This window comes from Syngnathus scovelli, chromosome 16 (genome assembly GCF_024217435.2).
Source record: "Syngnathus scovelli strain Florida chromosome 16, RoL_Ssco_1.2, whole genome shotgun sequence".
In the NCBI taxonomy this organism is placed as follows: Eukaryota; Metazoa; Chordata; class Actinopteri; order Syngnathiformes; family Syngnathidae; genus Syngnathus; species Syngnathus scovelli.
Window position 1 is genome coordinate 3,025,084 of NC_090862.1, and position 25,074 is coordinate 3,050,157.

At 40.2% G+C, this 25,074-nt stretch overlaps 5 protein-coding genes across 12 annotated transcripts; 3 read left to right on the plus strand and 2 right to left on the minus strand.

Annotated features, from left to right (window-relative positions):
* Positions 1 to 482: 482 nt before the first annotated feature.
* On the plus strand, positions 483 to 3,773 carry LOC125984166 (CD9 antigen-like). Of its 3 annotated transcripts, none has more exons than XM_068653426.1 (9): positions 483 to 522; positions 706 to 794; positions 1,093 to 1,198; positions 1,360 to 1,457; positions 1,942 to 2,016; positions 2,089 to 2,190; positions 2,313 to 2,408; positions 2,488 to 2,571; positions 2,757 to 3,773. In XM_068653426.1, the coding sequence occupies exons 2-9, from the start codon at positions 729 to 731 to the stop codon at positions 2,949 to 2,951; spliced, it is 822 nt and encodes a 273-aa protein (XP_068509527.1). In that variant the 5' UTR covers positions 483 to 522; positions 706 to 728; the 3' UTR covers positions 2,952 to 3,773. The 3 variants fall into 3 exon arrangements, with proteins under 3 accessions (XP_068509527.1, XP_049602076.1, XP_068509529.1); XM_049746119.2 differs by having other exon boundaries at positions 3,086 to 3,773; XM_068653428.1 differs by lacking the exons at positions 1,942 to 2,016; positions 2,089 to 2,190.
* LOC125984117 (uncharacterized) lies at positions 3,756 to 13,494 on the minus strand. 5 transcript variants are annotated; one of them, XR_011088352.1, is made up of 8 exons: positions 11,158 to 13,494; positions 10,977 to 11,095; positions 10,739 to 10,901; positions 10,545 to 10,663; positions 9,779 to 10,466; positions 9,430 to 9,585; positions 4,311 to 5,588; positions 3,756 to 4,113 (listed from the first exon to the last, which is right to left on the minus strand). XR_011088352.1 is itself a non-coding variant. In XM_068653423.1 (8 exons), exons 2-7 carry the CDS (start codon positions 11,285 to 11,287, stop codon positions 9,443 to 9,445), a joined length of 1,362 nt encoding a protein of 453 aa, XP_068509524.1. In that variant the 5' UTR covers positions 11,288 to 11,546; positions 11,628 to 13,494; the 3' UTR covers positions 8,250 to 9,265; positions 9,430 to 9,442. The 5 variants fall into 5 exon arrangements, 4 of the variants coding, with proteins under 4 accessions (XP_068509524.1, XP_068509526.1, XP_068509522.1 ...); XM_068653423.1 differs by lacking the exons at positions 3,756 to 4,113; positions 4,311 to 5,588 and adding an exon at positions 8,250 to 9,265 and having other exon boundaries at positions 11,158 to 11,546; positions 11,628 to 13,494; XM_068653425.1 differs by lacking the exons at positions 3,756 to 4,113; positions 4,311 to 5,588 and adding an exon at positions 8,250 to 9,265 and having other exon boundaries at positions 10,551 to 10,663.
* On the plus strand, positions 5,712 to 9,239 carry LOC125984165 (CD9 antigen). 2 transcript variants are annotated; one of them, XM_049746116.2, is made up of 9 exons: positions 5,712 to 5,856; positions 6,044 to 6,132; positions 6,461 to 6,566; positions 6,732 to 6,829; positions 7,319 to 7,393; positions 7,478 to 7,579; positions 7,696 to 7,791; positions 7,871 to 7,954; positions 8,251 to 9,239. In XM_049746116.2, the coding sequence occupies exons 2-9, from the start codon at positions 6,067 to 6,069 to the stop codon at positions 8,443 to 8,445; spliced, it is 822 nt and encodes a 273-aa protein (XP_049602073.1). In that variant the 5' UTR covers positions 5,712 to 5,856; positions 6,044 to 6,066; the 3' UTR covers positions 8,446 to 9,239. The 2 variants fall into 2 exon arrangements, with proteins under 2 accessions (XP_049602073.1, XP_049602074.1); XM_049746117.2 differs by having other exon boundaries at positions 8,581 to 9,239.
* A 3,952-nt stretch (positions 13,495 to 17,446) lies between the features above and the next one.
* LOC125984179 (epithelial membrane protein 2) lies at positions 17,447 to 21,243 on the plus strand. The gene is made up of 5 exons (XM_049746136.2): positions 17,447 to 17,595; positions 18,793 to 18,880; positions 19,624 to 19,732; positions 20,028 to 20,168; positions 20,242 to 21,243. Exons 1-5 carry the CDS (start codon positions 17,531 to 17,533, stop codon positions 20,400 to 20,402), a joined length of 564 nt encoding a protein of 187 aa, XP_049602093.1. The 5' UTR covers positions 17,447 to 17,530; the 3' UTR covers positions 20,403 to 21,243.
* On the minus strand, positions 20,731 to 24,708 carry LOC125984150 (germ cell-specific gene 1-like protein). The gene is made up of 6 exons (XM_049746100.2): positions 24,300 to 24,708; positions 23,487 to 23,786; positions 22,720 to 22,767; positions 22,483 to 22,647; positions 22,292 to 22,403; positions 20,731 to 22,062 (listed from the first exon to the last, which is right to left on the minus strand). The coding sequence occupies exons 2-6, from the start codon at positions 23,782 to 23,784 to the stop codon at positions 21,615 to 21,617; spliced, it is 1,071 nt and encodes a 356-aa protein (XP_049602057.1). The 5' UTR covers positions 23,785 to 23,786; positions 24,300 to 24,708; the 3' UTR covers positions 20,731 to 21,614.
* Positions 24,709 to 25,074: the final 366 nt, after the last annotated feature.

The window sequence follows — 25,074 nt, forward strand, 5'->3', positions numbered from 1 at the left end:
TGACCTGCATTCATTTGATGTGGAAATGAAATGTAGACATTTTTAAGGCAGAAAATTAATATGGGTGAGAGAAAGAGGGTTTGTTTTTCTCCATTTGGAGCTGTGGATGAAGTATTTATTAACAATATTTGTTTGGTTTGTTTTAACATCAGTTCACATACAGTACAGTTTTTAAAAATGAATCCAAAGATACTATCTTCCTTATTGATCATTCTGGGTGACAACCAAGTCGTTCCAGAAAACTGCGTACATTCTGTGAAAAAAATAAAATAAAATTGGCAGCAGTCCCAACATCTTTTTCCCCAAAAGAAACCGAACCATTACTGTTTTGTTTCTGCCGTTGGCTCCTCCCCCTGCACACCCACCGCTCAATCTATTGGTTATGCTGTCTGTCAGTCAAAGTTGCTCAGCCAATCATATCATTGATCATACTCTTAAAGGTGGAGGTTTTCCTCATCGTTCGTCAGTCGAATTTTAATTGCGAGACGAACCTTGCAGTCGTACGTCATCCTACTTACACAGGTACATGAAAGACGCACGAATGATATTATAATTATCAGACGATGCGCGATAAATATTGAAAGTTTACCTATTTGGTGCGTATACGTGTTTTTAACATTGCGTTTGCCATGTTTTTTTTTTTGGCTCGTTGTAAGCATGCGTACAGGTTTTAAAAAATGCCAATAACTGTGGCTTACTCTACAGACTTTCCACATTGTGAATTAAGCATGGCTTTGGACGCAATTGGCCTTGTTTGCAAATATATCCTCTTCCTCTTCAACCTTATTTTTGGGGTAAGTTTGGACTATGAACATGATGATTCATCGCTAGATAAGTAATCTGGCCTGGGGGAAAATGAGAGTGTAAAAGGAAGTTTCCAAAGGCTGACCAACTGAGAGCGCCACTGCCGTTATCAAGCCCCCCCCTAAGAGACATAATAGCACGCGAGGAAGTTAAGTACACGTTCCTCAATTTCAACAGTGTTAAACAGGAAGCAAAAGTACTCGCACAGATTTAGTAAAAGTAAATATAGATATATGAATCAAAGAGGATGAAAGCACCGATTCAAAGCATGCTGCTTTTGCTTTGCAGATCTTGGGCTTTGTTTTGTTGGGCCTGGGCCTGTGGCTGAGGTTCAGTGACATCACCAGACCAATATTTGAAATAGGTGGCCTAAGCTCCAGTACATTTGTTTGTGGTGAGTTTGCTTTTTGTCCTTTCTCCTTTTTAGAGGTGCGAGGCTCTCCGATAAAATATTTAGAGACCTGTCCCGACTCGAGGACATTTTAAAATGAAACGACTTGTTTTGATTTAATTAAACGGAATTCATTTTATTAACAATTTGTTTTTTTTTTAAAGGTGTGATAACACTGATCGCGCTTGGCACGGTCATGCTGATCTTGGTGACGATTGGAGACTACGGGGCCTGCAGTGAGAAGAAATGTGCTCTCCAATTGGTGAGATCTTTAAAAAGAAACCTAATATGGTCAAGTCGGAAACACCGCCTTGTTTTGGAAACCAGATCCTCTCGGCCCACAAATTCATTTGTGTGCCTTAAAACAGTCATGATTGTTGCTAACAGCTTACAAAACGCCAATTATAACAAACATTTTTGAGGGGCTTTAACCTTCTGAAAAGGATTTTCCTATGCGTATGACACGCTTAAGTGACATCTCGAGAGGATGTGGAAGAAAAGCACCAGGTTAGAACAAGTTACCTTGATCCCTGTTTCTCTTATCTGCAAAGAACAAAACTGTAATCTGAGCAATTCGGGGTGGACGTCCTCAGTATGGTATTCCGATTGTTTGATGGTTCCTGCCCTCGTCTCACGCCATGCTATCCTATGCCACTGAACTCCAACCACAAAAATAAAATGGTTAAAATAATGTGTAAGCCATCCTCAGCAGACAATCACTATTAAATTTCAACTTTCTTTTTCAGTCCTCTGTTCTCTTGTCCATCCTGGCGATTGCATTGGCTTGTGTCGGAGTGGTTGCTTACACCCAGAGGCAAAAGGTTAGACGTCAATAGAAATTGGGTATTACGGTCAAACTTTGAAAAAGCAAACATTTCCTTTGTGATTTGAAGGTTGGGATGAGGGTTATGGTGTTCTACACTGGCATCTACACTCTGTTCGCAGCCACTAGAGGCGCCGGCCTCGGTGTCACATTAGTCTTTGTTCATGAGACGGTGAGAACGAATATACACGTCAAAGATCCGAGAAAATATCTGAAATAAGTTGATTTTTTTATTTATTTTTTACCTGTCAGTGATGATAATCAGCTTTAACTTCTTCCTCCGCCATGGTGTAGCTTCATTGCTGCGGTGTGACAGGCATCACCTTGTTGGAGTTTGTAAAACAGACTTGCCCTAAGCCTCAAGGCTTCGTCGAGAACATCGCCATGCCTGTAAGTTGCCCACTTCAGAGATCATGTTAGGCCAAATTCTTTTTGTCTAGATCTTTAGTTTCTGCGGTTTGCTTTCCAGACATGTCCAGGGGTTATCACTAATTTATTCACCAGTAGCGCACCGATGGTGATGGCCATCTTCATTGTAATAGGAGCTCTTTTGGTAAGCAAATAAATCAGATACTCACTGAATGTTACTATTTCAATAATGTTATGAAAACAAATCCCCTTTTGAAAACTGACAAACCTAGAAGAGAATTCATGATGGATCTCAGTCACGTTGAAAGTTCTAATTCTGTCCCCCCCCCCTTCTTTTCTTTCAATCACAATTTCACGCCCCTTCCAAAGTTCATTGCTCTAATATGCAGCCTCATCCTCAAAGCCAAGCTGAATGAGTCGAGCTCTCCATCTCCTCCGTACATCATCTTGACCAACGCGTCTCCATCCCTGCCTAACTTGTCCCAGCATCAACTTGACCCTGACCAAGACCCAATCGTTTTCCCTCCTCTCACATTGGCCAACACTACTGTGGGCCAGATTTAATCTACTCCCGTTCTTTTTTAAACCTAATTCCATAATTCAAAATGTCATCACACACTACGACTTTTTGGCTCTCACCCTGATATTAACAGCTTCTTTCACTCTGGCTTTAATTTCCTCCTCTACTTTTCTGATAGATCACTCCCCTGGTGTGCACCAATATCCTCTTGAAACAGATCAAGAGAAACCTGACGGCCTACACTGCCCACTACTCTGCTGTTCATTAGGTGGTGGGATTCCTCTTTCATTTCTAAGCCGATTTCAAAATGTCAACGCCACATGTGCTCTTATATAGGATTCAAGAATATTATATGCAAGTGCTCGGTTTGAATAATCATTTGTCACGTTAATATGGGATTTACATTGCGGGTAACACGGGGAAGCTAACAGTTGAAACTATGTTTAATCGTTTAAACACTGTTTGGAAAATGTTAAATTTTAATTTGAAAAGAAACTTACTGTAATACGATAGCCATTTCTTTGTTGAAATTTTGGTTTATATACAAGTATGTAACTTTAATAATTGTGTCACACTGAATATTATTCTGTCAAATTTGCTAAGTCTTTTATAGTAGTTAAAGTTATTTTATTTATGTAACCTGCAATTCTTTTTAGGTACAACCTAAAATTGTTGGATTTTGTTGATGGTCAAATTTTTCAGACCTTGCAAGCAACATTTCGGTTACATTTTCTTCTTTTGGAGACCCAAAAGACTTGGTGCTGTTCAACGCCTTTGAGTGCTTTTGTTTTAGAAACTGTTTTGCACTTTATTCTAGAGACCATGTTTATCTTAAAAAAAATAAACAGTTTGTAATACAATAGGAATACCTTTTGCATCTTTATTGCTGTAAGAAGAAAGAAGCAGCTGTGAACTTTCACTGGCAGAGCAACATCGTATGCAAAGATGAATGTTTCCGTTGAATCGAAATTAATAACTTTACTCATTATGACAGAAGTTTATATTTGAGTGTATTGTGAAACGTTAAATGTGTCTTAATGTCGGCCTTACGTGGTTTCTTGCATCAGTCGTCCGGGACCACCATGTAAATGTCAGGGTCGGAGGTCATCACCATCATCTGCAGCGAGCAGGACACATTGACCTCCGAGGTTGGGAGCTCCAAAGAGTTAGGTTTCAAAAGGAAAAATCGAGGTCCTAATCCAGAGTCTATAAAGACACATTTAATTAAAGTCAGACAATAAATAAAAATATCAGAGGAAACAGCTAGTACAAATTTACATGAAGTCAAGAGTATTCCGCCATCTAGTGGAGATCTGGTGAAACTTCTATAGTTTACCAAAATATGCTGGACACTGGTTCATTTCTTTCTCGACAAGACACAGCCTCAGGAAATACTGTCTTACCGATTATTTCATCAAGCTTGTCCTCTTCATAGTCACCACGCTCCAAAACTTCATATGGATGTACTAGCTGACCCAAAAAACTGAGATGGTTCGGATGAGCATTGACCTCTTGAGCATCATCCATCTCTGTTTGTTGGAATTCAGAACGTTTAGGTGAGTGCTGAGAAAGTGGGTCAACAGGTTTGTTAGGGGGCGGAGCCACAGGATACATTTGATAGTAGTCATAAGGGAATACATGAGGGGCAGGAAAGGAAGATTCCTCAAAATAAGAAGCCATGGGAGGGCCGTCTGATTCTAGAAGGTCATCAAATTTCCCATTTTTATCTGGCTCCCCAAAAGAGGGATCCGAGTCCTGAACTGGAACATATGGAAAAAGGGAATAATAGTAATAAGGATTATATTGTGGGGATTGAGATGATGCCACCTCAGCTTCAGATTGTTGATTTTGGTGGAAAAACTCTGCAAATATGTTGGAGTATTTTGGCGACAGGCTTGGATCAGAATCTTCAGTGGGGTTAGATTGAGGGATTTTGGGGTGATGGTTGCTTGGAGGTTGCGCGATTAATAGCACATGCAGAGTGTGCATCAGTTCTTGATGCTTGGATTATTGTGTAATGTTTACGCACGAATATTAAAAATGATTAAACTTCAATCTGTCACCCAGGAATACGCACTCATTACTTCACGATGACACAGTTTTGTCAGTGATAATTACAGAACATATATTTGTATGAAAAACAATTTATAAACAAAACAATTCAATTATGTAAATTTTGTAAAGACAGTAAAGTCCGAGTGTTTTTCCAGACGAGGTATGTTCGGACTGATTAATAAATAAATCATAAAGACTTTGAAAAAAAAAAAACGAAATTATATTTAAAAAATGACCACGCGAGAATATTTTCACTTAATCCAAGACGCACTCAAAATAAAGGCCACGTGTACACGTTTGTTATCTTTGTGCGCCCCCTGGTGGATCTTAAAATGCAGTTTTTCAGTTTTGGGTGTCAAGGAATGAAAATGTGTTGACCTGCATTCATTTGATGTGGAAATGAAATGTAGACATTTTAAGGCAGAAAATTAATATGGGTAAGAGAAAGAGGGTTTGTTTTTCTCCATTTGGAGCTGTGGCTGAAGTATTTATTAACAATATTTGTTTGGTTTGTTTTAACATCAGTTCACATACAGTACAGTTTTTAAAAATGAATCTAAAGATACTATCTTCCTTATTGATCATTCTGGGTGACACCCAAGTCGTTCCAGAAAACTGCGTACATTCTGTGAAAAAAATAAAATAAAATTGGCAGCAGTCCCAACATCTTTTTCCCCAAAAAGAAACCGAACCATCAGTTTCGTTTCTGCCGTTGGCTCCTCCCCTTGCACATCCACCGCTCAATCTATTGGTTATGCTGTGTGTCAGTCACAGTCACTCAGCCAATCACATCATTGATCACACTCTTAAAGGTGGAAGTTTTCCTCATCGTTCGTCAGTCGAATTTTAATTCCGAGACGAACCTTGCAGTCGTACGTCATCCTACTTACACAGGTACGTGAAAGACGCACGAATGATATTATAATTATCAGACGATGCGCGATAAATATTGAAAGTTTACCTATTTGGTGCGTATACGTGTTTTTAACATTGCGTTTGCCATGTTTTTTTTTTTTTTGGGCGCGTTGTAAGCATGCATACATGTTTTAAAAAATGCCAATAACTGTGGCTTACTCTACAGACTTTCCACATTGTGAATTAAGCATGGCTTTGGACGGATGTGGCCTTGTTTGCAAATATATCCTCATTCTCTTCAACGTTATTTTTGCGGTAAGTTTGGTCTATGAACATGATGATTCATCGCTAGATAAGTAATCTGGCCTGGGGGAAAATGAAAGTGTAAAAGGAAGTTGCCAAAGGCTGACCAACTGCGTCAGCGCCACTGCTTAGTTTCGTTTCTCGAAAAAAGAAACTCATGCCGTTATCAAGCTAAGAGACCTAATAGCACGCGAGAAAGTTAACAAGTACATGCTCCTCAATTTGAACAGTGTTAAACAGGAAGCAAAAGTACTCGCACAGATTTAGTAAAAGTAAATACAGATATATAAATTAGAGGATGAAAGCACCGATTCAAAAGCATGCTGCTTTTGCTTTGCAGATCTTGGGCTTTGTCTTGTTGGGCCTGGGCCTGTGGCTGAGGTTCAGTGACAACACCAGACCAATATTTGAAATAGATGGCCTAAGCTCCAGCACATTTGTTTGTGGTGAGTTTGCTTTTTATCCTTCCTCCTTTTTAGAGGTGCGAGGCTCTCCGATAAAATATTTAGAGACCTGTCCCGACTCGAGGACATTTTAAAATGAAACGACTTGTTTTGATTCTATTACATGGAATTCATTTGACTAACAATTTGTTTTTTTTTTTTTAATAGGTGTGATAATACTGATCGTGGTTGGCACGGTCATGCTGATCTTGGTGACGATTGGAGACTACGGGGCCTGCAGTGAGAAGAAATGTGCTCTCCAATTGGTGAGATCTTTAAAAAGAAACCTAATATGGTCAAGTCGGAAACACCGCCTTGTTTTGGAAACCAGATCCTCTCGGCCCACAAATTCATTTGTGTGCCTTAAAACAGTCATGATTGTTGCTAACAGCTTACAAAACAGCAATTATAACAAACATTTTTGAGGGGCTTTAACCTTCTGAAAATGATTTTCCTATGCATGACACACTTAAGTGACATCTCGAGAAGATGTGGAAGAAACGTCCCAGCACCACATGTTAGAACAAGTTACCTCGATCCCTGTGTCTCTTATCTGCAAAGAACAAAACTGTAATCTGAGCAACTCAGGGTGAACGTCCTTCGTCTGGCATTCCGATTGTTTGATGGTTCCTGCCCTCGTCTCACGCCATGCTATCCTATGCCACTGAACTCCAACCACAAAAATAAAACGGTTAAAATATGTGTAAGCCATCCTCAGCAGACAATCACTATTAAATTTCAACTTTCTTTTTCAGTCCTCTGTTTTCTTGTCCATCCTGGCGATTGCATTGGTTTGTGTCGGAGTGGTTGCTTACACCCAGAGGCAAGAGGTAACCAGCAAACTAAGACGTCAATAGAAATTGGGTATTACGGTCAAACTTTGAAAAAGCAAACATTTCCTTTGTGATTTGAAGGTTGGGATGAGGGTTGCGGAGTTCTACACTAGCATCTACACTCTGTTCGCAGCCACTGGAGACGCCGGCATCGGTGTCACTTTAGTCTTCGTTCATGAGATGGTGAGAACGAATATACACGTCAAAGATCCGAGAAAATATCTGAAATAAGTTGATTTTTTAATTTATTTTTTACCTGTCAGTGATGATAATCAGCTTTAACTTCTTCCATGGTGTAGCTTCATTGCTGCGGTGTGACAGGCATCACCTTGTTGGAGGTTGTAAAACAGACTTGCCCTAAGCCTCAAGGCTTCTTCGAGAAAATCGCCATGCCTGTAAGTTGCCCACTTCAGAGATCATGTTAGGCCAAATTCTTTTTGTCTAGATCTTTAGTTTCTGCTGTTTGCTTTCCAGACATGTCCTGGGGTAATCACTGATTTCTTCACCAGTAACGCACCGATGGTGATGGCCATCTTCATTGGAACAGGAGCTCTTTTGGTAAGCAAAAAAAATAAATCAAATTAAAGCTTGGGTTTTATAAATTAACACAGGATCGAGAGTAGGAAAAGTTGACCCCTTAATGCCAAATTAGATTTTAATCAATAAAACCTTGATGAAATAAATCAGATACTCACTGAATGTTACTATTTCAATAATGTTATGAAAACAAATCCCCTTTTGAAAACTGACAAACCTAGAAGAGAATTCATGATGGATCTCAGTCACGTTGAAAGTTCTAATTCTGTCCCCCCCCCTTCTTTTCTTTCAATCACAATTTCACGCCCCTTCCAAAGTTCATTGCTCTAATATGCAGCCTCATCCTCAAAGCCAAGCTGAATGAGTCGAGCTCTCCATCTCCTCAGTACATCATCTTGACCAACGCGTCTCCATCCCTGCCTAACTTGTCCCAGCATCAACTTGACTCTGACCAAGACCCAATCGTTTTCCCTCCTCTCACATTGGCCAACACTACTGTGGGCCAAATTTAGTCTACTCCCGTTCTTTTTTTAAACCTAATTCCATAATTCAAAACATCATCACACACTACGACTTTTTGGCTCTCACCCTGATATTCACTGCTTCTTTCACTCTGGCTTTAATTTCCTCCTCTACTTTTCTGCTAGATCACTGCCCTGGTGTGCACCATTATCCTCTTGAAACAGATCAAGAGAAACCTGATGGCCCACGCTGCCCACTACTCTGCTGTTTATTAGGTGGTGGGATTCCTCTTTCATTTCTAAGCTGATTTCAAAATGTCAACGCCACGTGTGCTCTTATATAGGATTCAAGAATATTATATGCAAGTGCTCGGTTTGAATAATCATTTGTCACGTTAATATGGGATTTACATTTCGGGTAGCACGGGGAAGCTAACAGTTGAAACTATGTTTAACCGTTTAAACACTGTTTGGAAAATGTTAAATTTAATTTGAAAAGAAACTTACTGTAATACGATAGCCATTTCTTTGTTGAAATTTTGGTTTATATACAAGTATGTAACTTTAATAATTGTGTCACACTAAATATTATTCTGTCAAATTTGCTAAGTCTTTTATAGTAGTTAGTTATTTTATTTGTGTAACCTTTTTAGGTACAACCTAAAATTGTTGATGGTCAAATTTTTCATACCTTGCAACATTTCGGTTACATTTTCTTCTTTTGGAGACCCAAAACACTTGCTGCTGTTCAACGCCTTTGAGTGCTTTTGTTTTAGAAACTTTGTTTTGCACTACATTGTAGAGACCATGTTTATCTTAAAAAAAATAAACAGTTTGTAATACAATAGGAATACCTTTTGCATCTTTATTGCTGTAAGAAGAAAGAAGCAGCTGTGAACTTTCACTGGCAGAGCAACATCGTATGCAAAGATGAATGTTTCCGTTAAATCGAAATTAATAACTTTACTCATTATGACAGAAGTTTATATTTGAGTGTATTGTGAAACGTTAAATGTGTCTTAATGTCGGCCTTACGTGGTTTCTTGCATCAGTCGTCCGGGACCACCATGTAAATGTCAGGGTCGGAGGTCATCACCATCATCTGCAGCGAGCAGGACACATTGACCTCCGAGGTTGGGAGCTCCAAAGAGTTAGGTTTCAAAAGGAAAAATTGAGGTCCTAATCCAGAGTCTATAAAGACACATTTAATTAAAGTCAGACAATAAATAAAAATATCAGAGGAAACAGCTAGTACAAATTTACATGAAGAGTCAAGAGTATTCCGCCATCTAGTGGAGACCTGGTGGAACTTCTATAGTTTACCAAAATATGCTGGACACTGGTTCATTTCTTTCTCGACAAGACACAGGAAATACTGTCTTACCGATTATTTCATCAAGCTTGTCCTCTTCATAGTCACCACCCTCCAAAACTTCATATGGATGTACTAGCTGACCCAAAAAACTGAGATGGTTCGGATGAGCATTGACCTCTTGAGCATCATCCATCTCCGTTTGTTGGAATTCAGAACGTTTAGGTGAGTGCTGAGAAAGTGGGTCAACAGGAATATATGGAAAAAGGGAATAATAGTAATATGGATTATATTGTGGGGATTGAGATGATGCCGCCTCAGCTTCAGATTGTTGATTTTGCCAGAAAAACTCTGCAAATATGTTGGAGTATTTTGGCGACAGGCCCGGATCAGAATCTTCAGTGGGGTTAGATTGAGGGATTTTGGGGTGATGGTTGCTTGGAGGTTGGGTAGTGGCAGCTTGAATCGGGGAGCCAGCAGTAAGGGGCTGTTCGGACACTCCTTGCAAATGCGAAATTTCGGCATCTGTTGTTCCGGGTGAGGTTGGAGTAGTGATGGCTTCAGGAGGTGAAGATTTGACAGCAGGAGATGTCGCTGGGGGGGTAGCGCCGGGAATCCTGTGCCGATAAGTTGGGTGAGGGTAGTATGGAGGTGCCAGGTAAAAAGGTGGAGCCCATCCGAGAGACTTTCCAGGAAAGATAGGGCAGGTCAAAATAAATGTATCCTCGTCAATCTGAAGATGAAGTGTGTGTTTTCCATCCTGAGGAAAATAAAATTCATTTAGATGACTATCAAATATCAGACTTAAATTTTTTATCATTGTAGAATTGTAGATCACCTCTACCGTGATACCGCATGTTATGAACGGAGCAGCTATGAATATTTCTGTATCTCGTCTGTCCAAAGTGTAGCCACACTGCTGAGCCAGCAAAAACACCGGCGTCCATTCTCCACGAACTGCAGAACGATTAATCCGAGAAAATTATAGACAAGTTGAATATTATATTTACGTTGCTATATTTACTGACTTACCGTTGACCTTTACATCTTGTGCGGTGGGAAGTCTGACATTCATTCCATGAGGGGAACAACAGACCGATGAAGGTCTCATGTTGGGAGGCTTGACGGCAGAGAGCGGACATGACATCTTGACCGGAGTCCCCCTCCATTGGAGAGGTAACACATAACTGCCTCCCTAGTCAATACATATTTATTATTTTTGTCAGGGCATTGAAGATGGATAATATAGAGATATAAAAAAATCGATCACCTGCTGTGTGACATGACAGGCATTGTATTGCACTATCAAGCTGAGCTGTGTCCACGTGGTCTCCACAGAGTAGCCACATCGAGGTGGCAGATGGGAGAGGTGAAGAGATGATTCATTCTCTGATTCAAACAAAAAATTAAATTAACAGAAATATACACGTTTTTGTTTACAGTGGGCGCACCTCGGTCAAGCAGGAGATGTAACGCTCGTCTCCTCCTGACAGTTAAAGTCATGGCGCCGTCTCCACAATCCACCTCAGGCTGAAGCTTCCGCCAGATCTCCTCGGAGCCACTTAGCCGGTGACCTGGCATCTTCACTTTACTCTTTGCTTGTCACATAGTAAAAATAAAAAATATGAGTCAAGCGCTTGTTAGCTTCAGAAAATCAAATTAGAACCATTTTTTAAAAAAAAATTAAAACTATTTCATACCTTTAACATCTGAATGAGACTGACGGTCCACATGATGTCGAGGAATGTTTGCTCTAAGTTGACCAGGGATGAAGAACTTCCCATAGACCACGTGCTGGATTTGACCCAAGCTGCAGTTGTCAGGAACACCAATCTCCTCCCTTCCCGTTTCAGAAGAACTTTGACTCCTTGGGCCATTGTTTTTGTCCGCTACTGTTGTAGATGTAGCAAATTCTACTTGCCTTCCTGAAGGTAACTGTCGCCGAGTGTCTTCTTGACTGAAATTATTTTTTAGCCTTTTTGTCGTCACGCTGTTATCCTTGTCGATCGGAGGTGTCAGATTTAAATTGGGGTGAGAGTAATAAGAGGTAGGTTTGCAAATTGCATGGGGGAGAGATAATGTTAAGATGGTGGAAATAAAGAGGGCAGCGATGCGAGAATAGAGTTTGGGTTTCAAATACATTGCCAGGTTTAGTTTTTTGGTCTGTGTGGCAAAACACTGAGGATCATGTGACTTGAGGGAGCGGCTTTTATGATTTAGCACACCTGTTTGCTAATTGGCCCTTAATTGATCATCCGTCCTCACAAAAAAAGTCATTTTACTCCTAAATTTTTATAATATTTTCATCTACTTGCACCTGTGTGTCAAGTAAATTTGCAGATTTTTTTTTTTTTAAACTTCTATTGAATATTTTTTTGGGTGACAGATTTCTGCTCCACATTTCAGTCAACTCATCAGTAACATACTGAAAATGACAGAAATAAAAATCTACTCTGCTAGTCGAATTTTCAATTTGCGCCCCTTAAATTCCCAGTTGCTCCGAGTAAACAAACTTTGTGTAATCCCTGAGCAGGGTACATTTTTTATGAGGTAATGCTCCCTTCTGTCCACTAGAGGGCGCCCTGCTGCATTATATATCTATCCATTTAGCAGTGTTGTTGAGAATGTAGTTGCTATGACACACCAGGGATTCAAATCCCATTGACCATGAGGTGGAAATTATAAGTGTACTGAGTTGAACTTGATAAGATCACTATTTTCCACTATCTGACAATTCAACACAACCAATCATGCAGTTGTCATAATGAAATCAAGATGGCTCCAGTGTGTTATTATGCCAGTTTGTTGGGAGTGACAGTGACAAGTTACAACCGTACTTTTTGACTTCAACGAGATCTGAAGGTTGTGTGTGTTGTGTGTGTGTTTGTTGCAGGAAGGTGGAGGGGGGGGGGGGGGGGTTGATCAGTCGACTATGGGTGCGGCAGTTGGATGACTCACATTTTAGAGTTGCCTAGCTACGGCTTGGAGTTGTTTTCATTTGAACTGAAGTGAGAATACAGTGTGCATGTCTGCATTTCATTGAAGGGGGGGCGAGAGAGTAAGAAAAACAGAGAGAGCAAGAGAGAGAGTTGTGGGCACAGCCTAAACACAGGGGTGGCTCTCAGCCGGAAACAGGCGGAGCAGAAATGTTCCCGAAAAGGACTCAAATCACGTGAGGAGAAACTGGAGTTGAATGTTATGCCGACACAGAAAAAACACAGCAGTGGGGGTGAGGTATCGTGAAGCTTGGATGAAAAACCACTGGTCGGTAACCATGGAAACGGGTCAGCCTGGGCAAATGTGTATTTTTTTTTTAAAACTGAGTGTAAACAGTGGCTTGGACGGCTCACATTTGCTCTAGCGAAGGCCGTGATGTAGAAAAACACAAGGGCCTCATGTCAGCTCCACAATTAGTCTGTTGTTTTGAATAGATTTCCCAATTTTTTTTATTTTATTTAGTTCAAAGTCAAGCAGCCAACAGGAGACATGCAAACAATTAGAGTGAGGATTAATTTGCTTTGCTTCATGTTTTAATTTGATTTTCATTGCTTTCCATCACTTTGTATAGCTTCTATCTTTCAATCATTAATTTATTTTAGCTTTGCACTGGGAAATCTTTGTTTTCCATTCATACAAACATTCATGCCGCCTGGAGTGTTTTGTAAAATTTTTGTCATTTTGCTGAATAGTGATTAAAGGTTTTGTGGCTGCGAGAAAATCTAGGGGGTTTATTACTTGTACTGGGTGCTTATTGTGGTTTCCTCAGATTTGAGTTCAAATTAGCTGCATATAAAGTACTGAGTATATTTTGAACGCTGAACCTTTGACTGCATGGCACACGTGCTAGCCAAATGTAGCGCTGCTAATTTGACTAGTGTGATCTCAAGTTTTCCTACAATAGTAAATTTTCACAAAGCCCCGAACATAAATAACCAAGGCGTGGACACAGAGAAATTAAAGCAATGACCAATCCTCTAAAACATACTTTAGTAAAAAGAAAAAAAAAGATTTTTGTGTCACTCCCTTAGTGAATGAGTAAGTGTTTGCCTTTGTTTGTCTCCGTTGATGTGTCACGAGCCAGATGTGTATCCCGTATGTGGGTTTAAGATTTTGCGATCGTGCATATGTGTCACTCGGGAGCAGTAGGAAATGATCATCAAAAAACGAGCTCGCCCACACCGGAAGAAAGGCCGCCAGGGTCCAAACTGAACCTTTGAGGTACTCACCCTCCCTTGTAATTCATAACCTCCCACCTCAAAGTTTAAAATATTCTCAACCACCACTAGACCCTTTTTTTTTTTTTTTAAAATGAGTATTCATATGTGCTTTGGCAGGGTGTGACGTGCAAAACAGCAAAGGAATGAGTGGATTGAAGAAAGAACCACAGGCGAGGAGTTTTACTATTGTGTAACGCTGCAGTCTCATTGGCTGTGGTCGGGCTCACTCGTCTGGCATGTGCACACTGCTCGACTTCCCACAGACATTTTGAAAGGCTCCCTCCTTTCACAAACATCATCAAGGAATTATCATCCGACAAACATTTGTCATGCCACGCTCGACCGACCTTAAAATGAAAATCTCACAACATGCTAAAAGAGAAGCATTATTTCATTGTTCCAAGCTAGTGGAATTCTTATTGTGACATGGAATGTAACTCATTCTGGGGAAATATAAAAATGTCATAGCTCAGTTCTGTGTGCTGAATAGTAGATTGTGCCCTGCATTCACTTCTGAGAAGTTCCCACAAACAGGAACTTTGTAGAATCATCCAAGCATGCCTGAGTGAGGCTTTCATGGATTCATCTTTTTTTTTTGTTCACACAGCGTTTTGGTATCGCACAACTCACACACAATATCACACTGTTGAAACTCTGTTTTATGAGTCTGGTTTTTCCGGTATTCATTGGCGTTGCAATATGACAAAGAGCTGTTTGTTGAGCAAGCTACTCCATTGGTAGACTCAATAACGACTCAGGCATGTGATTAGTTGACTTGTGCTTGTTTTTTAAAAAAAAAAAAACGTGGACCAAGTCTCTGCCCCACCCCGCCTTGGACAAGTAGGCATTGGTAGGAGACCACTTCTTGCATCATCCAAGTGGCTAGAATAATGAGCACATCCGCCGGTTTGATTCAGGGAGTGTTTTATCACGCTTTACGAATAGTACAGAGCAAACCTCGCCTAAAGGTGGGGTCGACACACCCAGGACTCAATCGGGTCGGACGGCATTCTCTCCTCTCTATAGTGTCTCGCATTTGTTCTCTCTGCTTAATACTCAACTCCTCCTAATATTTGCTTGCATCTCACAATGTAATTCTAATCACTGATTTATCACCATGTCGTTTATTTAGTCTCAAGGTTGTGATATCAGCACAGTCCAGATGGAGTTGATGAATGTTTTCAAGATAAGATGAATGAAAAGATAGCGTGTATCTACGCTGGGGGTACGATGAGAGAATAATCATTGTGATTTGAGAAGTCAGAAATAAACGTTAGAAGTCATTTCGGCTCTAGGTTGAGGGGAGTGCTTGTGTTTGCATTCTACCACGAGATTGTAAGGTATGTGTGTGTAATTGATAACACCTTCACAATATAGTATGTAGAGTTTTATCAAGGAAGGAATTATATTTTGGTAAAAATGATCGTAGCCCCTCAGCAACAATTAGGATTTTTGATGAGGATTGTTTTTGTGCAGTATTGATTAGCAGGTAGCGGTGAAGGCCCAGGCACCAAATGTTCACTCGCCACTAAATAATTTATGTTTAATTATTTAAAAGATAAAAATAAAAAATAAATATGGATATGTTTTTTATTACCATTATTTTATTATTATTATTATTATTATTATTATTATTATTTTATTTCGTAAGGACTCACAGTTTAGTTCAGTTCCCTGCTCCTCAATTTTCTGGAATATATATATGTTTTTTATTACCATTATTTTATTATTATTATTATTATTATTTTTTTATTTCGTAAGGACTCACAGTTTAGTTCAGTTCCCTGCTCCTCAATTTTCTGGAATATATATATATATGTTTTTTATTACCATTATTTTATTATTATTATTATTTTTTTTTTTTTCTATTTCGTAAGGACTCACAGTTTAGTTCAGCTCCCTGCTCCTCAATTTTCTGGAATTCCTCCCTCACGTGACCTGCAGCTGATTCCGCTGATGGCCCTTGCAAAAATTCTGCCTCCCCCTACGTCACACGAGGATTCTGTCCTCATTCACTAGAATGAATGTTGTACTCATCTGACCTGCCTTCAGGTCACTCTTAAGGTCACTTTCCTGGATGTTCAACAAAGCCCGTTTCTCACTGAGCTGTGACAGTTAGCGTGGGTTTGCCAAAGGTCTGAATGATATTTTTCATCAGGATTCCTTCAAGGACACAAACGGTCATAAAGATGTTTTAACAGTCAACAAAATAAGAAAAACGGTTTGTAACCGTTTACAACCTTGACGAAATGCTAACATTCGCTACATACGCCAACACTTGGCTTATAATTAGCATCCTGCTAGCTTATTAAATAAATATTCCGCTTAACATTTACCTCTTTAAACGTGTCTAAAACAACTTGTCTAAACGTATCTATCGTAATCGGCCTCTGATAATCTTTGCTATCACGCTTTCTCAATTTATGGTTGGTATGTTCTGCTGTGAGGATTTGACATTCCACAATAAATACCACGTTCATACTTATGATTTACATCTTGAAGATGACTACAGTTGGAAAGCAAAGAGCTCAGGGACAAATTAAAAAAAAAAATGCAATGATGAGCCTGCATATATTTAGCAACATGATATGATTTCCAAGACGTTATATTTTCCCTTTAACTAAAAGAATGCGGTGCTGCTACACGTGGGTGAGGGATGGATGACTTTGACTCACTGGAAACATTAAAACCACAAGATATAAACGAGCAATGCGGGGATAAAAATTAATTAATACTCCGAAGCCGTCTCCTCCTGTTCTCATTACCTTCTCTTCCCTAGCTTGACACTCCACCCGTCCGTCTCTTCCCCACCCTTGTCGTTTTTTTTTTCCCCCGCTCCTTCTTTCTCTTTCAAGCTGTGACATGCACTCATTTGCCCCCACCTCTTTCTCGATTGCAACCAACAACATTCTTTCTTCCTCAAACTCCTTCCTCTAAAACAAAAGCAGGAAAAGAAGGGTGTTGATCGGGAAGAAATGCTACTGGAAACTTTATTTTTCCTCCGAGCTTGTGTTTATAACTTCAGCAATCGCACACTGCATGAATACAAATAAATAAATAATGACCGGCCACAACAGTAGTAGATTTTAGTAAATTTAAAAAAAAAATCTGAGACACCTTCCACTATTTTGTCATCATCCAGTTGAAACGCAAATCTGGAGAACTTGTGTAGGTGGCTGATACTTTTACCCGTATAGTATTGTGATTATGATTCGGGCTCGTCTGTCACCATGGCAACCTGTGTACATTCATCAATGTCCACTGTTAGGGAGTTCCCCCACCAAACCTCAGTGAGTCATCTGCTGCCCTCCCAGAACAAAAATCACCATCAGCTGAGTGACAAAGTCAGGAGACACCAAAAAGGAGGAAAGTATGTTGTATAAGAGTGTGTATACGTGTGTGTGTGTGTGTGTGTGTGTGTGTGGGGAGAGAAGCTGGGCGGGCGGTGGGGAGTTGTGGGAGTGTGTGGTGGACGAGTAGAAACTTGGGGTGGGTTAGCCGAAGTAAAATAGAGTATATTAGTTTTTGAGTCATAGGAGGGGAGGCAAAGAGGGGTGTGGAGTTAAAAAAGGAGGCGGGGCTAAAGTAGGCGGACGGGTAGTCTCTCATGTTTGTACTTTGCCAGGCTGAGTCTGAAAATAGTGTTCGAGACAGACAGACAGCCATCAAAAAGTAAGTTGAAGATTTCTATTTATAATCTGGAAACGATTCTTATTCAATTGTTGTTGTTTTTTTTGGTGTCTTTTAAATAATGTTAATTTAGGAGGTTTTGTTTAACTCTTCTATTTTTGTAGTCAGGTTTTAGAACATTTGTTTTAAAGTAATGTGTTTTTGTGGAAAGGAAAATCGATTGGGTGTACTTTTCCATGTGGAGTAGCCAACTTCTTTTTTTTTCCAAGTCTTTTATATCGTATTTCAGTAATGGTTGAAAATATGACCCTCTGCTAGAAAATTTATTTGTACGCCTACCGCCTCAGGCAGAGATTATACAAGACAAATATTTGACGACAGAATCTTTCATTTTACTGTAGGCAGATAAAAGGTGGGGGAACATCTATGGAGATGAGTCGGGCGTGAACACGTGTTTCGGCGTCTGCATTAGCGTTCTTGGCGGTGTGCGTGCGTGAGTGAGTGAGGCAGAGAGACTCGGCCCAACCCTTGACCACTCCTTTTTTTTTTTTTACTGTGGAAAGAAGCAGCACATTCCAGATGTGACTCTTCCATACTTCACACCCAGTCAGTAAAAAATATATTGAAATGTCGTACGAGTTTGTATGTAGAAAATAAAACCCTTATTAAATATTTGATCAAAGGACTCAGTCAGGGTGGGGCCACCTCGTTAATTTTGATACAAGGCGACTTGAATGGATTTAAAATGTTCTGATGTGGTTTTGTGCTTGGGGTGTGAGAATTTCTCTGTAGAAATTTAAACTAGAGGAAGGATAAGTTTAGGCCCAGTCACACGAAAAGGTGGGGGGGGGGTGTGTGTGAATATTCTTTACAGTTATTTTAAGGAGTGGCAGGTTTCTTGCAGGCGTCAGCAGGCAAGTCCAAACTCATCTTCCCGCCACTCAAAGTTTCCTCAAGTATAGTCAAGATTTAGTTTGTTGTATTCAGTCCTCACATCTAAACACTCTTTGGATATAACTCAAAAGTAATTAGAAGTTGGAAAAACCAAAGAGATGAGCGCGAGCCAGCTCGCTCGGTCGGGTCACGTGTGTTTTTATGAAGATGGGCGTGTGCTTTTCTCGCGGGTTGCCATGACTGGCTCACGTTCAGCAGCCGTATTTTGACTTTTAAAGTGTTTGTTGAGAAAAAAAAGTCGCACTACTGCTTTTTCACCAGCTTCTCTGTCCTTGTCTCACGCAGCACCGCCATCATGCTGATTCTCCTCGCTGCCATCTTTGCCCTGCATATCATCGGCATTATTCTACTCCTGGTGGCAACCATCGATAATGTAAGTGTGTTCTTACATACCTGCACACACACACACACTGCCGTAAGGCTTAAAGACAAACCATAGCAGACATAACTGCATTGGTATGTTTTGACGACAGCAAAAAGAAGTTCTGACGAGTGATTGATCGGCGATGCTTTCCTAGAGTTGACATCTCATGATGAGAGATGAGTGAAGCACGTGTGGCGTCTTCTAAATTGTAGCTGACACTTGAGGGAGACGACCTGCACATACTCGTCATTCACGCACAAATATGTGACATCGTTGCGAGCGTTACGTGCCACACGGAGACTTGCGGAATGCCACACTGGCCGACACATTCCGCGCTTGGATTTTTGATTCCGAGCACGTCTGAATACAAGGAGTAAACATTTTGTCATGCAATTTTTAAGGACAAGCAACTGTGACGATAATATTTTTGCTGAAAGAGTCAAACAATGAGAACAGCAGCCAATGGCTACCGAAGGCCCAAACCACACCCGTACACTCGCTGACATCACTCCCAAAACCGACCGAGCCCTTTAAGCACACGTTACACACACCAGGGTTGTTGTTGTGACTTGACACAGTGCTATTTCTTCATGACCAAAAACAAACTGAAAAGTTGGAAGCTGGAACGGATTAAAGCCATTTCAATTCATTTCAATGGCAAATCTTGATTTGATAGTGAGTCAATTACAACTTGGTCACAGTGCAACTATTTTTATATTAGACAATCAAATTGTTTCTATAATTTTCCTCAGGCTTGGTGGGTGACTAAAACCATATCCACTGATGTGTGGTTCCGGTGGGTATTAGTGAATGGAGAATGGAACGCCACCGACCTTCCGACAGGCTCACACTACCCACAGGGTAAGATACACACACACACACAAATCAGCATTAGCTAGAGGGAAAACCTGTTCTTCGGCACACACACGCTACTTTCCAATTCTAAAACTCCTGGCTCAGCCCGAATGTGCAAATCAAATATTTTAACCTCATTGGCCTTGCATTTAGTCAAATGAGTTGAACTTTGGCCTGCGTTAAACATTTGCCACGCGTTTGTCATTTGACAGATATTTTTAATTTTTAAGCCACCCATATTTTTTCAAAGCATTATATTGCACATTTGAACAGGTGTTGCTTTTTCTGACTCCCCCTACAGACTACCTCCAGGCAGTGCAAGCTAGCTCAGTGCTAGCCTGTATATTCTCCATCCTGGGAATCTTCGTCTTTGTAGCTCAGCTCTTTACTTTGAACAAAGGACAGAGGTTCACCATCTCTGGCGTTTTCCAAGCCCTTGCCTGTAAGTTTGTTCTCGGATAGTATTTTCTTTGTCGTGCAAGAACAAAAAACTAATAATTCCTCCTCCCTCTCAGGTCTCTGCATCATGATCGCCGCCTCCATCTACACAGATCGGTTCCATCTGGATGAGAGTATCGGTTCTTATGGTCACTGCTTTATCCTAGCATGGATCGCCTTTGCGCTCACGTTTATCTCCGCCATCACTTATTTTGTGCTACGCAAGAAGACTGCATGAGAAGAACACCAGAAACAAAACCCATCCAACCAAAATGGTTCGGTTGGATTGATTGTTTTAGTAAAAAAACCTGATCTTTAGTTACTGAGCAATAGCAGATTGCAACATTCCACAATGGCAGTAGAATAGAGGCACAACCAATTTAAGTTGTATTGGTGTGGAATATTATTTCCACAAATGTGCATATGATGCAAAAAGAAAGTAAGAGCCAGCATCAATTTCTGTAACAAAAAAAGGATTTAACAATTCAAATGTACGTCATTTTAAATATGGATATAAGTGGATTAAAAAAAAAGGGGGGTGCGTCTATAATTTTTTAAGTTTTCCCCCCCCCGTTATTTTATTGTAAGTTTATCAAGTTAAATTCATATATTTTATATGGTCTTTCTTTGTGATAAGTGTTACTAAAATTCATTCTGGTGCTGCCCTATGACGATGGCATCGGTCCAAAATGACATGTTGGTAGATTTAAGGATGACATGATGCCAATATATTTTCCAGTAAACAATGATGTGTGCTTGTTTAGGAATTATTTAATATTAGAAAGAGTTTAACACTCATATCTTCAAAGATACAAATCTTTCAGTTATATAAGTCCCTTCTAAATGATCTTTTGAATTGAATGCTTTAGGATTTTCTTTTAAATGATAAATTTTACTATGATAAGAATAATTATCACCGTCTAAATGTCATATTGCTGACTTAGGAATTGACACTGCCTTTACATAATTAAATGTAAATATGTTTCCTGTTATGCTTTGTATATCTAATGCTGTTCTGTTTTGTTGTTTCTCATCATGGATGATTATTTTTACGATAATAAAAAGAGATTCCCGACCAATGCTTGTAATTTGTGGGTTTTTGTTCGAATAGATCATTATCCTTTCCATCCTTGGGCTTTGTGTGGTTATATCCTGTCATTAAAAATACTTCCATTTCACCCAAGTGCATAATAAATGCTTTCAGAGCTATGTTTTTTTTTCTCTGTTATGAATCGGTTAATAGGCTTGTTAAGTCCATTTCCCACCTGGTTATTCTTCTTTGCATGGTAAAAAAAAAATCTAATCAAATGACATCACAGAAAAAGTTTTAGCAGGAATAAAACTTTGGTGTACTCATCAAACATGGAGCAAAAACATCCAATTTGGAACCAGACTTGATTTGATTCCAACCTGAGTTCTAGAACTGTTCACATCTGACCGAATGAAGAGTTCAAAGAGGGCCATAGTATTCCTGAGGTGTGTAAAGGGGAACTATGTTCTCCTGTCTATGGGCAACAGGAGATGATCTAGGTAAGTGAGATGGAGACGGGAGGGACAAGCGATGCAAAGGAGATCCAAGGTGAGAAGACGGAGGAGGAAAGGACACAGAGTGAGTTAGAGGAATACAAAGGGAAGGCTTACCGGGCGACGGTGACTTGGTTGGAGGTTGATCGTAGTAAGGGGACAAATGGGAGATTGGCGCATTGGATTGGTGAAAAGCATGGCCCATGCCAGAGTTGGCTGTGGAGAAATAAGGTGCCGGGGGCAGGAGTCCCACAAAGTTGAAAGGGTTGAGGCTGGAGTTAAGTCGGGCTCCCACCATCAGGACCTTTTTTGTGTAGTTGTTTAGGGTGGACACGCCAGCTGACATGCAGACAGTGAAGGCGAACCAGGCCACACTGAAAAAGACACAAATGGAACCATGTTATCTTCTGAAAACTTTCATTTGACTTGGACAATATTGATCTTTGTCGAGGATAAACAATATATCCCTGTGAGTATTATTATTAACAGTCTAAATGTGTTGCTCCACCATTTGTGTTCAAATTTCCGCAACTATCAGTGTCAGACTTTCCATGCCGGCTGGTATCTATATTTTAAAAATCTTCACGTGTGTAGAGGACTTACTAAAATGCCCAAGAATAGCCGTAACTGTGAGGCTTGAAGTCTTCTGGACCCATGGACGCTGTAGTCTGAAACACCTGCATGAACATCATGTGACCCACCATTCCGAGCAAACCTGGAAAATCAGGGAAAAAAAACTGAGGACATTCCATTTATTTCGAAGATATCAAATTGTGAATAAACCAATTTTGCACCTCCTAAAACTGTGAAAACAGCAGCAAAGGCGTTAAGCAGCTGGCCCCAGCGTTGAGTGGACGGGTACCAGGCCCTGATGCACAACTGCACGGACAGCAGGATGCAGCTGATGAACAGCAGGGCCACGTACATCAGCTCCAAGGACAACGACAACCACATCATGGCTGAGGGAACGTGAGAAATAAAAAATCATCAAAAAATATTTGCAAATAATTTACAATGTGGTTTCAAGTCACCTTTTTCAGATCCCGGAGTCAAAGTGTAGAACCCTCGACACTTCTCCTCTGGAATAGAAATTTGAAGTTTTATAGTACAGCGGAAACCCGTGAAGTCATTCATCTAATTTGGAAGTGGACAATTAGTCGTCTGGAAAATATGCTTCTGAGGTCAGACATGATTTCACATCAGCTTATAAGAACTCGGATAATATTCAGCCCGTGTTTACGTATACTACTGACCTTTTGCTCTCTGGATTTCGGATCCATGATTGAGCCATACTGCTAAAGACTAAATCTCCACAAGCAAAACACACACTTGAGATAATCCCCTTTAGGCTGAGCACACACACACACACAAATTCTAACTTACACAGACCAGGAGCTCAGTCCCCATTATCACCTTGGATTTCCGTTCCCCGTATGACCCAATTTGTTGTTATCACTTCCTGTTTGTGTGAATCCTCATCTGACACCTTGGCAATCACGGTAAATCCAACATCTACAGCATGGATTGATAATTTTAACAGTTTGGGATTTTTTTGTTTGAGGACAGAAAGCAAATCTGAAATCTGATTGGTCACATTGCGACTATAATTTAATTTATATCAGCTATTGATTTTGAAGGCCTTGGGCAAATTAGATACATAAAAAAAAATCAAATATACAAAAGGGAGGGAAAAAATTAAATCTTATCACTCAAATATTGGAAATCAGTAAATAGAGCTGATGTTATTTTCGCCACTTCACTTCTTTCACTGTTCCTGTGTTGTGCTTTGAACGCTCACCCCAGGCGTCCGTGTAGATGTTCTCCTCGCAAGTGACAAACAGACCCGTGTGAAAGACGGGGAAGACAAAGCGGTCGTCTCCCGTCTCCCAGGAGAACTGGATGCTGGACGAGTTGGACACACCGGGAACTGGGATGCATTTGCTATGCTTGATGGGTGAACACAGAGGTTTGGGTACCTTCTGTTTACCCACACACCAGTTGGAGGACGTGAGCGCCATGGCAGCCAGGAAGAGAGACACGACGGTCTGGATGAAGGAGAGCTCGGGGGAACGCATTTGCTGAAGGAAAGTCATCATGCCTGTGTGAAGAAATACTTTTACCAGAGTGTATGCCTGAGGTTTGTTGTCTGTCTACATGTGTTGCTCCACCTTTTGTGTTCAGTTGCTGAAAAGATGTTATTTCTTAGCCTGTCTCTGGATGGTTGCATATTTTTTTGCATTATGTTAAATAAATTTAAATTATCTAAAGCTTCGCAGTGTGGTTGTAAATCATTGTTACAGAATTTTTTCCAATACGTTCCCTTCTGTGTTATTACAAAAGTGCAAAAGTAAGGTCAAATTTGGGATGTGGGTTGAGTTTGGTGTGCCACAAATTATACACGATGCTACGTTTAACAAAAATATAGAAATAATTTAAAGTCTTGGATGATATGGGAAAACCTTGATGGAAAAATAGCAAACATCTTGTAATTAGAAGGTTAATTAGGGGTGAAGTTGGAGAGAAAATATTAAATTCTCCACCAGGTTTAATTTGGCATAACATGTATGAATAAAAAGGTTCAATTATAAAAAAGAAAAAAAAATTCACTCACCGCCTGCAGCGTCTCTACGGGTTAGTTTCTCATCGCCGCTCCACTTTCAGTCTTCGCTCATCACATAGCGAGGAGGAGTGCCAAATGACGAGGCCTGCGTTCAGACTCACACACACACGGACACACACTCGTCTTCTTTAATCCATATTAATCCAAAACAGACAACTCTTTTCCATCTGTTTTCATTTTGGCTATCCATTCATTTTCACTCCAATTCATCATGACCCATGTGTGGTCTCCTTCCCCTGTTTTGATATGAACTTTAGCATGACCTTGACGTGATGAAAACATGGTAAAAATAGAATTCTATGAACATTGCTTTTCACTGCCATCATGTTTTTTGAGCCCCAATGGATTCCTGCATTCAGTAAAACAGTGGGAAAAAAAAATAGAGTACAGGTTAAAAAAAAAAACAAATAGTGCACTTCATGCCCCTTACCGAATAAATTACATATGGAAATAAAATGCTAATACCTGGGCGTGGAATCTTTTGCTAGATGATAAACACTGAAATCAACATAAAAGGAAAATAAATAGAAACAGCTAATTTCATAAGGGGTGGCATAATCTATTTATTGTTTAAATCCTTTCGAATTGTGTGCAGAATTGCCAGTTGATTCATTGCATTTTGAAGCAATAGAAGCAAAATGGCGTAAACGACTCAGCGGCGACTTGCGGAGGCGCTGTTGAATCACTGACAACTCGCTTGGTTCTGAAAAATGGAACAAACTTATGGGGAAGTTGCATTCACAAATACTTGCGAGCATTGTTGGGC

Bases quoted from the DNA above. Each gene is read 5' to 3' on its own strand.
- LOC125984166 (XM_068653426.1), top strand. From the start codon at position 729: ATGGCTTTGGACGCAATTGGCCTTGTTTGCAAATATATCCTCTTCCTC. The intron at 795-1,092 runs GTAAGTTTGGAC...TTTGCTTTGCAG, and splicing joins TCTTCAACCTTATTTTTGGG to ATCTTGGGCTTTGTTTTGTT. The intron at 2,409-2,487 runs GTAAGTTGCCCA...TTTGCTTTCCAG, and splicing joins TCGAGAACATCGCCATGCCT to ACATGTCCAGGGGTTATCAC.
- LOC125984165 (XM_049746116.2), top strand. From the start codon at position 6,067: ATGGCTTTGGACGGATGTGGCCTTGTTTGCAAATATATCCTCATTCTC. The intron at 7,792-7,870 runs GTAAGTTGCCCA...TTTGCTTTCCAG, and splicing joins TCGAGAAAATCGCCATGCCT to ACATGTCCTGGGGTAATCAC. The intron at 7,955-8,250 runs GTAAGCAAAAAA...CCCCTTCCAAAG, and splicing joins TTGGAACAGGAGCTCTTTTG to TTCATTGCTCTAATATGCAG.
- LOC125984117 (XM_068653423.1), bottom strand. From the start codon at position 11,287: ATGCCAGGTCACCGGCTAAGTGGCTCCGAGGAGATCTGGCGGAAGCTT. The intron at 10,902-10,976 runs GTGATCGATTTT...TGTATTGACTAG, and splicing joins CCTGTCATGTCACACAGCAG to GGAGGCAGTTATGTGTTACC. The intron at 9,586-9,778 runs GTAAGACAGTAT...GTGTCTTTATAG, and splicing joins CAAGCTTGATGAAATAATCG to ACTCTGGATTAGGACCTCAA.
- LOC125984179 (XM_049746136.2), top strand. From the start codon at position 17,531: ATGTTTGTACTTTGCCAGGCTGAGTCTGAAAATAGTGTTCGAGACAGA. The intron at 19,733-20,027 runs GTAAGATACACA...CTCCCCCTACAG, and splicing joins AGGCTCACACTACCCACAGG to ACTACCTCCAGGCAGTGCAA. The intron at 20,169-20,241 runs GTAAGTTTGTTC...CCTCCCTCTCAG, and splicing joins CGTTTTCCAAGCCCTTGCCT to GTCTCTGCATCATGATCGCC.
- LOC125984150 (XM_049746100.2), bottom strand. From the start codon at position 23,784: ATGATGACTTTCCTTCAGCAAATGCGTTCCCCCGAGCTCTCCTTCATC. The intron at 22,648-22,719 runs GTGACTTGAAAC...ACGTTCCCTCAG, and splicing joins GACTCCGGGATCTGAAAAAG to CCATGATGTGGTTGTCGTTG. The intron at 22,063-22,291 runs GTAAGTCCTCTA...TGTCTTTTTCAG, and splicing joins GGCTATTCTTGGGCATTTTA to TGTGGCCTGGTTCGCCTTCA.